The 14,681-nt window shown below is 38.5% G+C and overlaps 1 protein-coding gene across 4 annotated transcripts in view; it reads left to right on the top strand.

Moving 5' to 3' along the window:
- Window positions 1-14,681, top strand: part of LOC122802629 — a 1,172,105-nt gene that overhangs the window by 321,503 nt on the left and 835,921 nt on the right. For all 4 annotated transcript variants that reach the window (XM_044072319.1, XM_044072318.1, XM_044072317.1 and 1 more), the window contains one exon: window positions 3,582-3,795. In XM_044072319.1, the coding sequence (XP_043928254.1) occupies window positions 3,582-3,795 (214 nt within the window). The remainder of the gene's footprint in view (window positions 1-3,581; window positions 3,796-14,681) is intronic.

Below are 14,681 nucleotides of genomic sequence, written 5' to 3'. Positions count from 1 at the left end.
CTGTGTTTTATATATCCCGATGACTACTAAGTGTATAATATTAAATGAATGTGATAAGTAAAGTTCCTTTGTTGTCAAAAAAAAACCTTTTAAAGAATATTCTTGAGCATAGCTGGCGTGAATGTGTCAGATCCTCTGGTTAATTAAAAAAATTATCCCTTAGTAAACTCATCCATCTCTCCACAACCCCTTTTTCCCATTTTCACATAACAGGTTTGAGTGTTAACTTCGCCAATGGCATTTCTAAATGCTTATACTTGATTAGAAGCTCACAAACATCAGACTAATGGTACTGCATATGGCCAAACAAAAAGCAAGAACAGACAAAACAGGCTCTACAAGCTGAAGTCTTACCAGTGAACTTCCAGATTATATAAGACTTTGAACTTGCGTAGTATGCCATCTGCTTTGATGGCCATCAGATAGTTGTAACAGTTCACGTTTCAAAAAATAGATGCCAGTTTCAGCATTGCCACATTAAAAAAAAAAAAAACAGTGCTCTAAATTGCAATGCAAAATGTCATGGCTATTGTCAGACCCCCTTCATGTCACAGTTCCACTTAAAGAATAGTACTGTGTGGGTGTTTCAGAACAGTGCTTATTACCACAAAATAGTGATAAAATCCTAAGCAGAATGTCACAGCTCCAGCTATGTACTATAATACCAAATGCTGCTTTGTGGAACTGTTTTAAAATGCGCCCGCATGCGTGCACACACACACACACACTTTTCTGCATTATGTACATGGCAAACAATGCAGAAGTGCACAGGTGTACACACAAAACACTCAGACGTGGTACACACATACACACAGATGCGCAGGCAGGCAGATAGACAGGTGCAACACACACACACACACACACACACACACACACACACTATATCTCTCGACCTCTTAAAGCAAGAAATCTGGACAAAGGGCCAAAAATAGGAACAATATTTAAATATTGATCTTATAAACTCAGAAAGTTGATAGAATAAAAGTTTGTGCATTAGTATGAATTTTCTGAAGGGTATGAAGTCTAAAACTCAAATGTCTGTCATTATTTTCTAACTTCAATATTTAATGATTTGCCACTAATGTGCCAGAAAACCACAATTTTATGAAGAATAGACCAAAAATCTGGACAGTCTGTGTAAATCTGTATAGTTAAGAGGTGTGACACACACACACACACACACACACACACACACACACACACACACACACACACACACACACACACACACACACTCTCTCTCTCACATCGACACAGATGCAGAGATAGACAGATACCTAAACAAACTCATGGACACACACATTCATTAGCTGTTATTTAGAAAAGTATATGAATTATTTACTTTAAATTGGTCAAACCTTACAAACATCAGGTTGATAATATTGCATAAAGCTCAGTAAAAAAACAAGAACAGACAAAACAGATTCCTTACAAGCTAAAATCATACCACCATAAAGCCAATTACCAGTCCTGTAATCGTGTCAGTAAATTGCCAGATAAAAAGCACCAGTAAATAATCAAAATTCCTTTAAAATAACAAAACCATAAAAAACAAGCTCAAAGGCCATTTGCTAAGTGCAATAATGCACTACTTGATAGGCATTATATAGAAGATTATTACTGGGTGTCCAATCATAACCTGTTTGTTATATGCTCAAGACATGGATGTCAAAAAGTTCACCTGGAGAGCTAAGCTTGAGAAATGAATCTTGTCCTCCATGTTGTCAGCACAGAATAAGGGTTATGATTGGATACCCAGTCTTAATTCCTTGTAGTGCAGGAGATTTTCCCACTCCAATTACTGCCAGTTACTGGGAAATATGTAAGAGTGAAGTGATTTACCAGCTTTGAAAGCAAGGAAAGTGCTTAGCGTTGTCAAACAGACTGCAGAATAACTATCAACTTCTTTGCTTAAGAATTATGGAAAAACACAAAAATAATGGGCGGTATAAAAGTTCAGAATGAGGGACAGTTTTAAATATTGCTCTAATTCACTTTAAAAAGTTGTATAACAAGTTTTGCTTCAACATGCATTTTCTTAACAATAACTAGTATGAAACCCAACAACAGTATTGACTGACTCTAATCCTCAGTGATTTTCCAGAAAATCAAAGGTTTTATGATGGGCAGGAAAAAAATATGAAGGAAAATCAGGGGCAGATGAGAGATATAGAAGGCAGAAATGAAGTATCCATCTAGCAGAAGGTAAAACCACTTTCAAAAGCTGTTAGACACTTCATCCTTGGCATTCCTTATGTTTATAAGTGCAGCAGAGTGACGTTCTAGCAGATTTAAAGGCTGTTTTACTTTCTGTTACTGTTCTTTACTGGTCAGCACTGCCCCTAATGTGAGGCCTAAGCATAACAGTACTTATGGGTGCTTAGCAAACTTTTATAAAACACCCCTATGTGCAGTTACGATTGGAAGCTCTCAACAAATTTATCTTTTTCCTGATGCTGGAACATAGTCATGGTGCTCCATGTACTATATCTAAATAAGGGATCTTCCAGAGATGGGGAGGATTGCTACCACAGAGACATGTTATTTTTCTACACCCTTTTTGCCCCTGTACCTGCCAACCATCAACCCTCTCCCTATTGGACTTCAGCCTTTTAGTTCCCTCATACTAGGGAAGTCTCCCATCAGATGTACAAGGGCAATTGACATTGAGATGGGCCATCTTACAGGCAGCCATGAGGGTGTTTTGTGTCTTTTTTGACTTATAATTTATGAAGACATTTGTACTGGCCCTAACCCTACCCCCTAGGTTGGAGGGATCAATCTACTCACATCACTGGAGAGGCTTTCAATACCTTTCCCTTGCATATGCATGTTACTGTATATTTGCTATGAAGGCTACCATCAGGTGGTGGCTTGCTGAACCAAAGTGCCACACCCAGGATGCACGTTTGCATGGTTGCCTCTTCCTCAAAGGATTGTGGAAGTGCACATGCAAGATGGTCACACACATATCTTCCCTTGCCACGTCCCAAACCATTTTTTAACTGATCAGGTGGCTAATATTCAGGGATTTTTTCCATTTTTTTGGTTCCTGGTTTTGCATTTATTCCTTTATAGCACAGGAGTTGGCTATATTCAGAATTTTCTTTAAATCTGTATAGTCATACAGTTTCTGTTGAGGGACAGCTTTCCATACAGTATATCAATGGAATCAGATCCTAAAGACATGCGTCTGGAGAGTTTCTCCCCAGGCCTCTGCTGAAAATAGGCTCTGTCCTAGTCGGACTTTCATGGTCAACAAATGTTAAATAAATAAAATCTTTATTGTTTTATTACGTTATCAGGACTGCAATATCTTCTAGGCTGAAAAAAATAATTTTCACCTTCTTGATGTATTTTTCTTTCTGGCTTAAGAGGTTGTTTTTAATGCAGATTTGTTTTAATGTTTTCAACTTTCTTATCACTCTCCACAAAACTTCAAATTATTTTTGAAATACTGTTTAACCTATATCTTCACTGTTTATATATAGTGGCCCATATAACATTGTCTGTGTGTCTTATTTATTAATGTAAACAAAATGTAATTAATACACAAGTGTTTTTTCATCTTTTATTTATAGTGTCTGCAAGATGTACAGGAACTTAAAGAATTTATGAACAATAATAAAGATCTGTCCGAGAGACTGGGCACCCAGTTGGAACTACTGAATCATGTAGCTGAGAAAGTCAAAGAACATGATCAAAAGCTGGAAAGACTTTCAGAAGCTGTGAATGTACATGAAGAAGATATTGTAAATTTAGACAAAAGAGTCCAGGTTCTGGAAGATTCTACAGGTATCACATAAGTGTATGAAAGTAGTGTGTGACTGAGATAAAGAGTGAGAGAGAAAGACACAGAGTGTGTGTGTGTGTGTGTGTGTGTGTGTGTGTGTGTGTGTGTGTGTGTGTGTGTGTGTGAAATATGTATATATATATATATATATATATATATATATATATATATATATAAAACTTACTTTTTGAGATATGACACTGTTTTTGACTTATAATAAACACAGTTATAGGTTCATAGACGGCTACTAGGCTAATGGCCCTAGAGTCCTTACAAGCCTAGCCATATTTATCCCGAGTTGCACCCATTGTCAGTGGTTAGGTGGGTAAAGTTTGCAGAGGTAATGGTTTGTGGTAGTTAATACTGACTTCTTCTGCCCAGGAGTGAGTTTGCGTACACCCATCCATTGATCTAGGTTGTGTTTGAAGAGGGTCAGGGACAGGGAGGGGCTCTGTTTCACATGAATTGGAAGCTTGTTCCAGATTCCAGAGAAGTGGCAATCTCTGGGAGATGCATCCATCTCTCTACCATGACCTGCTCATGTAAGTGGCTAGGTTAAGATCCCTGGAACGAGTGACCCTCATGCAATTTGATTTACGAATATGTAGCAATTCCATTAGGGCAGGGTCAGTGACTGGCCTGTAAGCAAAGCACAGGTCACCCCTTAGCAACATGGAGGAGACAGAATACAGTGACAGGGCTTCCAGTCTTTGCCTTTCCATGTAAGACTTGTTTTGTGTACCCTGTAATTTCTTGGTGAGAAAACTCTGTGGTCTCTCCAATTGTTGCAGGTGTCTGATGAGGTACATGCAAAAGAAAGCATTGTACTCAATTATTGAGTAAAATGGAATTATAACACCCTTAGACCTATATGTGATGCCTTTACTTATAAGATGTGCCACATAGAAGGATTTCCTTACTACTGTGGATATGTGATGGTCAAAGTTCAGATTGCTATCAACCTGAGTACCCAGATCAAGTACCACTGTGTCTGCAATTAGTGGGGTGCCTATAATGTAATTAGCAGGGATGTCGGCTTTCCCAAAGGGAATAATATTGCTTTTTATTTGCTTTTAGCTTTAATCTGTGGCTTTGGCACCACTAATTTGTCTGCGCTAATCTTGCATGCAGTATATTATTATCATTGGGAAACTCAGTGATTGCTCCCAATTTGCAATCTTCAACAAACTTGGTCAGCCATAGGCCATCCAAATTTGCCTGGACTTCTGAGAAATAAATTCTGAACAGTAAGAGGCCCAGTGCAGAAGTGTGTGGTACGTGGTGGGAGGTAGGCATAATGGTTAAGGTGTTTACCTTGTACATACAAGGTGCAGGGTTTGATTCTCACATGGGGTGATTGGCTAGGCTTAAAATGGCTCACAAGGGCAGTTAGCCTAGTACTAATCTATGAGCCTGTGAATGCTACTGGTGACTGGTCACCCACTTTGACAGTATATGTCTTGTTGGTGAGCCAGTAGGCTACCCATCTGGTAATGTAGGGGTAATGTAGGGGTTAATTCCCAATTGAGAGAGTTTCTCTATAATACCTGAGTGGGGGATTGTGTCAAATGCTTTGGCTAGGTCAAGGGCCTTTGTGACTTTCTCAAAGAAGTCTCCTTTGACCTTGCATTTCTTGTTTATGGCCAGGTAGGCTCAACAAGTACACTACAAGTAGGACATTATGATACTTTAACATAAAAACACACATTTATCCAAGCTGCTGAACTTTTTTGAACTGTTTTTTAAATGTGCTGGTCTCAGTCTGTTTTTTTAATTGTATGAAAAAAAGTTTAATTAAACATGTCTCTCTTTGTCTGAAGTGAGAGAAATCAGAAGTGAAGAGTGCACAGTCATACTGTAGTAAGAGACTTAGGGGAGTTATGATCGTGAAGTGAAGTATGTGCATAAATATTCATCAGTATGACCTGTTTTAATGTGCATCACTTATTTGTCATTGGAAATCTTCCAAATCATACATGACAGTTTAACAGTTGAAAAATGAGAAACACGAAGGGAAAAAATAAACCCAGAAAGATTTTTATCAACTCCAGTTGGTACATTATATAGGGTGCCATCTAGCAGGACAGATTTATCTAAAGATCTAGTAGCAGATCCTGCTTCTGATGACCTAAATAGAAGCACTATCAAAATAATATAAACAATGAATCCAGGGTTAAGGACAAATCTGCTTAGAATGGTTTTGCTTCTTTAAGCCTAGTGGTAAGAGCTACTTATAACAAAATATTAAAATATACCCAACAAGGAGCATTGGCAGTTAGGACAATGCAGAGGATACAAATCTTAACAGAGAGTTGACAGGTATGAATTGAAGCAGAATGAACCTAAGTACCAGTAGAAAGAAGAAATGGTGACAGAAAATATTTACTAAAAGTAATAAAATATAAAAAAGAAAGAAATGTGGATATAAAACTTTAGCAGGAGAATAACAATAAAGATACGGGGATAGCAGCAGGAGAAATGATAGTGCTGGGTGATTTAACCCTCTGATGAGTGGATGCACAGCTAACTGCAGCAAGCATGGGAAAGGTTATGGTCCTAACACTTTTAAGATACAAAAGGGAGTGTGTGTATAAATATTGCACTTAGAAAATACAAAAAAAAGTGAGGATGGCTTTTATTATCAAAAAGAATCTTAAGGCAAAAAAAAATGATAGTTGCAACAGTTTTGCTGCTACTCTGTAACAAACTAAATGACTGAGTTGAAAAAGTAAATGCATACTTGGAGAGATACTGCTTCCTGAATGGAATACTCAACATTTGACTATATGAAAGATTTAATGGTTAAAAAATATATAGATAGGACAAGCAGCATTTAAACATGGCTAGAGCAAGACTTCTGACAATCTAAGAAAAAGAAAGCAATAAGGATTTGAAAGTAAGAATGGAAGCTTTTTACATATAGGCAGCTTCTGTAGAGTGAAGACTATAAGAAACAAATCATGTAAAAATGGGAATACATTTGAAATAAATAAATTAAGTTAGTAATCTTAACTGACGGAAGGTGAATGGAAAACTCTTTCTGGAAGTTGCAGTGCAGTTACTAACTAACTTCAGGTAGGATACAGTTTGTTGAGCTGTAATTGTAATTCATGAAGAAAGGAAAATAGTTGAAACAGACATTCCTTAGAAGTTTGCAAATGCAGATGTATAACTGGAAGAAGCCAGGGAGATAAAGCCTTGATTATGGCCCATGTGATCTGTTTTAGTTAGTGGCTGAGGTGGTTGGTGGAAATGGTGGGGGAGGACATATATTTATCATTGTGAAGGGGCAAATTAGGACTGTCCAATGTCATACTCCCTCAGTGGGGGGGGGGGGGGGTAGATGCAAAGGATGGCCCAGGGGCAGATATTCGGCCATCAAATTATGAATATGGCAGCCCTCAGTGTGGGAGCATGGAAGCATGGTTTTACACAAGGAGGGCATAGTTAGTCCCATGTTGACATGGCCACTTGTCCCTTACCCAGGAGAAGAGCTGGGGGGGGGCATACCAAAAAATATTCCCTCGTGTGGAATGCTGGTAGGAGCATAAATCATTGCTGATGCTGCTTGTATGACAGCTCCCCCTGGCCAACTCTTACACTAATTGGGTAATATGTGGGGGAAGGGATACATGGGCCTGGCTGATAGGGGAGGCTTGATAGCCAGCAAGTGCAGAAGTAAAAAGCATATAGAAAAATGTATGAATGGAAGCACTTCACATATTTGTGGTGTACAGACCATGGGTGCCAGTGGCACTGATGTGGAACCTATTTTACCTTTTGTATACGGTCACATGGAATCAGTTTGCTCCTGAGTGACTTCAGTTTTCACTGTATAGCTTGGGAAACATGTAGCCAGAATGCAGATGCTATTATAGGTTGTTTCAAAAGAATAAATAGCCACCTGAATTTAAGGCAGTAGATTAATGTCTCAGAATAGGAGACCGCCTTTTAGACATGTTTTTCAACAGCGTAGTAGAATGCGGTTTAACCAACATTAATCTAGGTCCACTTACCAAGGGGCAATCGCATTGTGATGAAAGCAAAACTAAACTTAAAGCTAATAAGGTTGAGTGAAGAAACAGCAGGGACCATACTTTTATGGGATTTAGTCTAGATATAAAAGTCATAACCTCACAGTTACCATACAGCGTAAATAAAATTTCACCATGTCTCTTGGATTTTGACCCAGTGGAAGAATTCCATGGGCAAAAAAAAAGGAATGTTTTCAAAATGCTGTATGTAACAAAGAGACAGAAAACAAAGATATTGTTTTAAAAGAACTGCAGAATATGATTATAATATGTAAAAACACAATGTACAGACTACATGTAAACAACAGGAATAGTGATATCTGGAAGGATTTTTTAAAACTAAGAGAGGTGATAAATGTATATAACAACAGATTTAGGTAAGGTAGAGTATAAAATGGTTTTATGACATCGTAGTAGGCTGGATGACATACATATACAAAAATGTAGTCAGATACAAAAACAGTAACACATATAACTGAGGAAGGATATCAAACTAAAACCATTATTGGTTATTAAGGCACTTGATGATAAAGATGGTAAAGATGTAAGGGCAACATATACAGGCACACAGTATCAAATGACAGCAGAACTTATAAATATGAAAAATATGAACATGACCCAGGTTTAATAAAAATAAGAACATTACAGAAGCACCATGTACTTCCATGTATTCCATATGAAACATCTGTAGTACATTATTACAACATTCATATGTTACCAAAAAAAATGGGGTCATGCAGAAATAATAACGCTGAATAAAGGGGGACATAAATAAAATTGCAGTGTTTAACTGTTTTCCAGTAAATTTAATAAACTCTTTATAACAATTATTTGAGTGATGCTTTATGGGCATAATTCAAGAAGAAGTAAACTGATCTTTAATTGCCAGTGATACAGTTTGTATGCAGTCAAAATTGTTAACCTTCTTTAGGTTCATAGGTCTATACTAAGTTAACGACCACCAGAGTTTTACACGTCTAGCTATGCAACCCAACTTGATTGTGTCCCCATGTAACATGGGTGTCTGTTTGGAGTGGTATGTTAGTTAGGAGGTTCCTAAAAGTTTAATGGGGGGTAGGTTAATGAGGGAATGTATACTGTCGGCCTCAGAGACATGGGGGCCAGACTGGGGTTGAACTTTCAATTTCCCATCGAGTGGTCAAGGTTTTCTTTGAAAAGGGTTAGGGATGGACTCTGCTTCACGTAGATGGGAAGCCTATCCCAGGGTGTAGGGACCTTATGAGACATACATTTGTCTCACCAGCATGTTTTATTTATGTCGCAAGCAAAGTTTAAGTCCTTGGATCTAGTCTTTCTGGTGCTATTCGTTTTGTGGATGTGCAAAAGGTTCATCAGAGCTAGATATAATGATCCCTTTTATGTGAGGCATAGATTGCCTCTCAGTAACCTGTGGAGACTAAGTATATAGGTAGTGCTTTAAGGCAGTCTGTACAAGACAATGTGTTAATAACCTGGATTCTGTTGGTGAGGCACCTCTGTGGGCATACCAGCTGTTGCATATGCCTGGTCAGGTACATGCTGAAGGTGGCATTGTACTCTATGGTGAGTCTAATAAGGGCCAAGTAAAGTGGTACTATAATGCTCTTGGAGCTGGATGCCATGCCCTTACTTATAAGTTGGGCAACATAGAATAATTTTCTTACTACCTTGGCTACATGTTGGTCAAAGGCCAGATTACTGTCTATGTATGTTTCCAGATCCCCAACTACTGGGTCAGATCTTAGGGTGTCTTATCGATAGAGTAATTAACCTGGGTAAACTTTTTCCTAAAAGACACTATAATCCACTTCTTGTCACTGAGTTTTAGTTTGTTGCTTTGGCACCAGTCATTTGTCTGTATTAGTCCCTATTACAGGATATTAGTGTCATGGGGGAAAAATATTATAGCTTCCAATTTGTGGGCATCTGCAAACTTCATGAGTCTGAGACCTTTGACATTAGCCTTCACCTGTAAGAAGTAGATGCCAAACAGGAGTGGGCCCAGCCCAGCACTGAGATCTGAGGTATACTACTGGTGACCGGTCTCTTGGTAGAGGTGATCTTCCCAATCCTGACTTCTTGGGTCCTGTATGTGAGCCATCTGGCAATCCAGTGAGTTATGTAGGAATTTATGCCTCATTTGGTGAGTTTGTCGACAGTACCTGAGTGGGGTATTGTATCAAACACCTTAGCAATGTCTAGGTAGGTGGTATGCACAGTTTTCCCCTCATTGTTTGCCTTGGTGACCCTCTCAGAAAGTCTACCAGGTTAACAAAGTAGGCATGACTTTCCTTTGACAAAACAAAATTGTGATGGTTCCGGGGTCTGTAGGTGGCCTATGTCTTTGTTGATTATTTCCATGATAATTTGTTCCATGGCCTTGCATAGTAGTCTAGTCAGACTAATGGGTCTGTAGTTTCTGGGGTCAGTTGATGGCCCACCCTTGTGAAGAGGGATAACTGTTGCAGTCCTCCATTCATGTGGTACATAGCCCGTTTTGAGGCTCTAGTTAAAAAGTGACACAAGCAGTCCTGATGGGTCATGTATCAAACTATTTAGGAGGCAACCCAGGATATTGTCTGGGCCCATTGAGGCTGTGTTTTTGGCCTTAGCATGTATCACAATGACCTGCTCCCTGCTAATATTTGCAGGAGATATGCTAGTAGGAATTTCACAGGGGGAGGCATGGGGATGGGATGAAGTTAGAGCTGATTTTGTCTGCCAGCAGATTCGCTATGTCACTCTGCTTGGTGAAAGTGGTAATGTTTGACACCAGTTCAAGTACACTGCTGTGTGTTACCTTTAAGATTTCAGGCATAGCTGTAGAAGACCTTGTCGTTGTCTTTAGCCTGAAGCACTGTCTTGACCTCGTAATTGGCCTTGTTGCATTTCATTCGTACTTTTAGTTTCCTGTAATTAGTTTAACAGTTTATAGCCTCACTAGATGTGTAGTAGCCAAGACAATAAGATCAGACAGGTATAATTTAATAGATTATAGAAAACCATTCAATAAGGTATACCATACTCAACTCATAATGCAAGTGTAGTTATTATAATTAACTCATACGTATATATATATATATATATATATATATATATATATATATATATATATATATATATGGGTCTACCTGAGATGGTCGACAAGCCATTTGATCGACTTTCATTTGGTCGACAATTCATTTGGTCGACAGGCAGATTTGTCCCCCTCCCCAATGTTGTGCAACCCTGGAGTTGATATATATAGTTAGGGGGGGGGCACAGCCTCCCACATGGGGGGTGTGGGTGGCGAAGCCCCCCACATAAAACTGCTTGTCGATCAAATGAACTGTCGACCAAATGAAAGTCGATCATATGGCCTGTCGACCATGTGATAGGGATCCATATATATATATATATATATATATATATATATATATATATATATATATATATATGCAGAGAGAGAGAGAGAGAAGGAGAGAAAGAGAGAGGAAGGACACCAGGCTGTCTGAGGGACTCCAGTGGAAAGCAATCAGAAATATCTCTGGAATGAAGGGGAAAATCTGACCAGATGTTAGAGGAGCTAGAACTCCTCTCAAGAGAATCAATAGGACATGATATACGAGACAGATATTGGGGAAGATCAGAAAGACGGAGGGGAAACAAAAAAGAGAAGCAGCAGACTGTAGAGATCTATTCCCCAAACATCCTGAAGTAATTTTTCACAAAGAGCACTGTGGATCCATGAAACTCCATACTAGAGTGAATGATGAAGAGAAAACCTAGATATATGTGTAAAAGAGGATATAGGACAGGTTGAAGAGAGTAAGGGGGAAGCAGGAGTGGAGAGGAGGTAGTTAGCTGCACTTAAAATGCATACAAGATAAGTCATCTCCTTCTGCAATCAGTCAGGCAGGTGTAATATAAAGACCTTACCTACACACCTTTGAGCCTTTGCACATTGCTACATTAGGTAGAGAGAAAACAACTGCAGAAGAGACAATTCAAACAAATACAACTTGAGCAAGTCAAGCTCAAAAACAAATCAATTAAACTCTGTCTACCATATTAGAAGTGCTTTTACTGATTGTGATTCTAACAAATAATAAGATTTCTGGTACAGATACCCTCCCCAGATAAATATGGCTGTTGAGTTTAGACACTCATCAGAAATGTACAGCTGTAAGAGTGAGGTTACATTAGCATTAAGCATGTATTTATTTATTTGACATTTGCTTACCGGGAAGGTCTGACTGGGTCGTAATGAACCTGTTTTCAGCGGAGGCCTAGGGAGAAAAGCTCCTGTTACAGACTGAAGTGTACACATTTTTAAATAGAAAAAAATGAAATGTACAAAACTCATTAAATGCTCCAGTTACAGACTGAAGTGTACAAAACTTTTTTCGACAGAAGACTGAAATGTACCAACTTTTTAAACAAAAACACAATATTACAAGCCATACAAGTAAAAGGCATATTGTGATAAGGAAATGACTAGCCATTTTTATAAACACAGAACACAATATTGCAAGAAATGCAAGTACTGCATGTGTTGTTAGAATGTGGAGATAAGAATAGCAATGAAGGATGAAGCACTAGGGAGTAGGAGGAGAGAAAGAGGAGGGATGTAAGGTAGGTAGGGATAGAAGCAGAGAGGGAGGGAGAGAAATGAAGGAGCGGTTAGCCTGGATCATTATACGTACACAAGCAAGAGTTGTTCAAATGTTTTTTCAGCACAATTTCGAAGGCAGGTAGGTTAGTAGTAGTTCTTATAGATAGTGAGACTGAGTTCCATAGTTTTGCTACATAATGATAGTATAGGCTTTGTCCAGCAGTCTTTGAGGGTTTAGAAACAGTGAGACGCTCTTTGTCCGCAGACCTAAGAGTTCTGTTTGGGTTGTAAGGTTTGATGATGCTTTTTATAGCTGGACAAGCTAGGGATTTATAGACCATATTGTGGAGTTTAAATAGTTTACATATAGTAGTTGGTTGGGGAATTCTAACCAGTTTAGTTTTTTATAGTGATATACAGTGTGTGTTCTAGTTTCTCAATTGGTGGCAAACTTTGCCACTTTATTATAGCACTGGTATATTTTAGATGTATTGGAGCTCTGTAAGTTGGTAAGTATAGATGCACTGTAAAGCAGAGAGGGTAGGAAGAAAGTTTTGGCAGGAGTAATTTTGGTTATAGTTTAGGGAGTATTTGTTTCTATAGTGTGCCAGGTTTCTGATGGTTTTCTTTGTTTTGTTGAACATGGAGATCAAAGCGTAGGTGGTCATCTATGACTACATCTAGCAGCTTGGTGTGGTGGACTATTTCAGTAGCGGTATTGTCAGTGGAGTAAATTTTGAAATAATTTAGATCAGTAGAGCAAGTTTTTGTCTGAAAGAGAAGCAGTTTGTTTTTTTTTTTGTTTTTTTTGAGAGTTAAGGAATAGTTGTCAGTCAGTGAGTCAGGATTCAACAGGAGAAAAAGTTTGTTGTGTATCAGAGAGGAGCTGGGGTAGTGTGGGAGAAATGCAGATTATTGTGGAATCGTCTGCATATTGTACGAGTGTTCCACTAGTAAGGGCAATACATAGGTTGTTAGTAAATATATTAAAAAGTAGAGGTTCTAAGATGGATCCTTGTGGGACTCTGGTAGGGTTTAGCAGAAAGAGAGAGATAACATTCGACCATTTTGCTGCTTGTTTTCGATTATGTAAGTAACTGTGGAATCATTTTGTGTGGGAGGAGTAAGCCCTAAGTTAGAGAGCCTGTCCATGAATAATGGGTGTGACACTGTTGAAAGCCTTTGAAAGGTCAAGAAATAGAGCAGACACAAATTAACCTGCATCTCGAGCCCTGTTTACTGAATCACTGAAGGCTAGGAGGGCTGTTGCTGTGCTGTGGCCTGGATGAAAACCATGTTGTGTGTTTATAAGGAGGCTGTTTTGCTGTAAGTAATTCACAAGTTGAATAGGAATACAGTTTTGCAGTATTTTGGAGATGGGAGAAAGTATGGCTGTGGTTAGAACGTTTGTACGTTCAGTGGAGTTATTTCCTTTGTGAATGGGGATGATATGGGGCTTTTTCCAGATGTTAGGCACTGTGGATTCAGATATAGATCGATTGATCAAGATGCAGACTGGGTATGCTCTAGAATCAGCAGCTAATTTTAGGTATATAGATGGGAGCCTGTCAGCGGAGGTAGAGCAGGGTTTGAGTTTGTGCAGTACTCTTTTTATGAGGCTTGCAGATATTAGTTGTAAAGAGAAAGTGGCATGGTTCTTGAAACAGAGTTTAGTGCCATGCAGGTTAGGAAGGTGTGGGCCAGATGAAGGAACATTGTTAAGGGTAGTTAAGAGAAGAAGAGAGGTAGGTGTAGGGGGTTTTAATAATTAGATCAGCTGTAGATTTTATGAAGTGGGTCTTAAAGTCTTCAGCAATTTGATAGGGAGGGACACTGAGTGAAATCCTGGAGTATTTTTAGTTCTAGAGGTGAAGTAGGGCTGTGATTGTGGATCAGCATTTTTTGGATTGGTTGTATGTTTCTCCTGTAGAGGTATAAAGTATGATTGTTTATCTTTGGTGACTTATTTTTTTTTTGCTTGGTTATATAATTGCTTGAAATAAATTAGATCTTGTTATTTTTTACTTTGCTTCCATAGACCCCAGGCTGCATTCCTTTTATCATTAAGGTTTTATATTCCTTAGTTAGTCAGGGGATAGGATTGCTTTTGATTCTTTTAGTGTAAACTGGAGCTAAGGGGCCTAATAATTTTAGGAAGCAATTGTTAAAGTAGTATATTGCCTTATCTAATGGCAGTTCCTTCAGTGGCGACCAGTTTATTTTACAAAGTAGTTTATTAAACTTGCCTTTAGAGAAATTA

This window comes from Protopterus annectens, chromosome 5.part0 (assembly GCF_019279795.1).
Source record: "Protopterus annectens isolate FY-2018-M chromosome 5.part0, PAN1.0, whole genome shotgun sequence".
Taxonomy (NCBI): domain Eukaryota; kingdom Metazoa; phylum Chordata; order Ceratodontiformes; family Protopteridae; genus Protopterus; species Protopterus annectens.
This window is presented reverse-complemented; position numbering and strand designations above follow the sequence as displayed.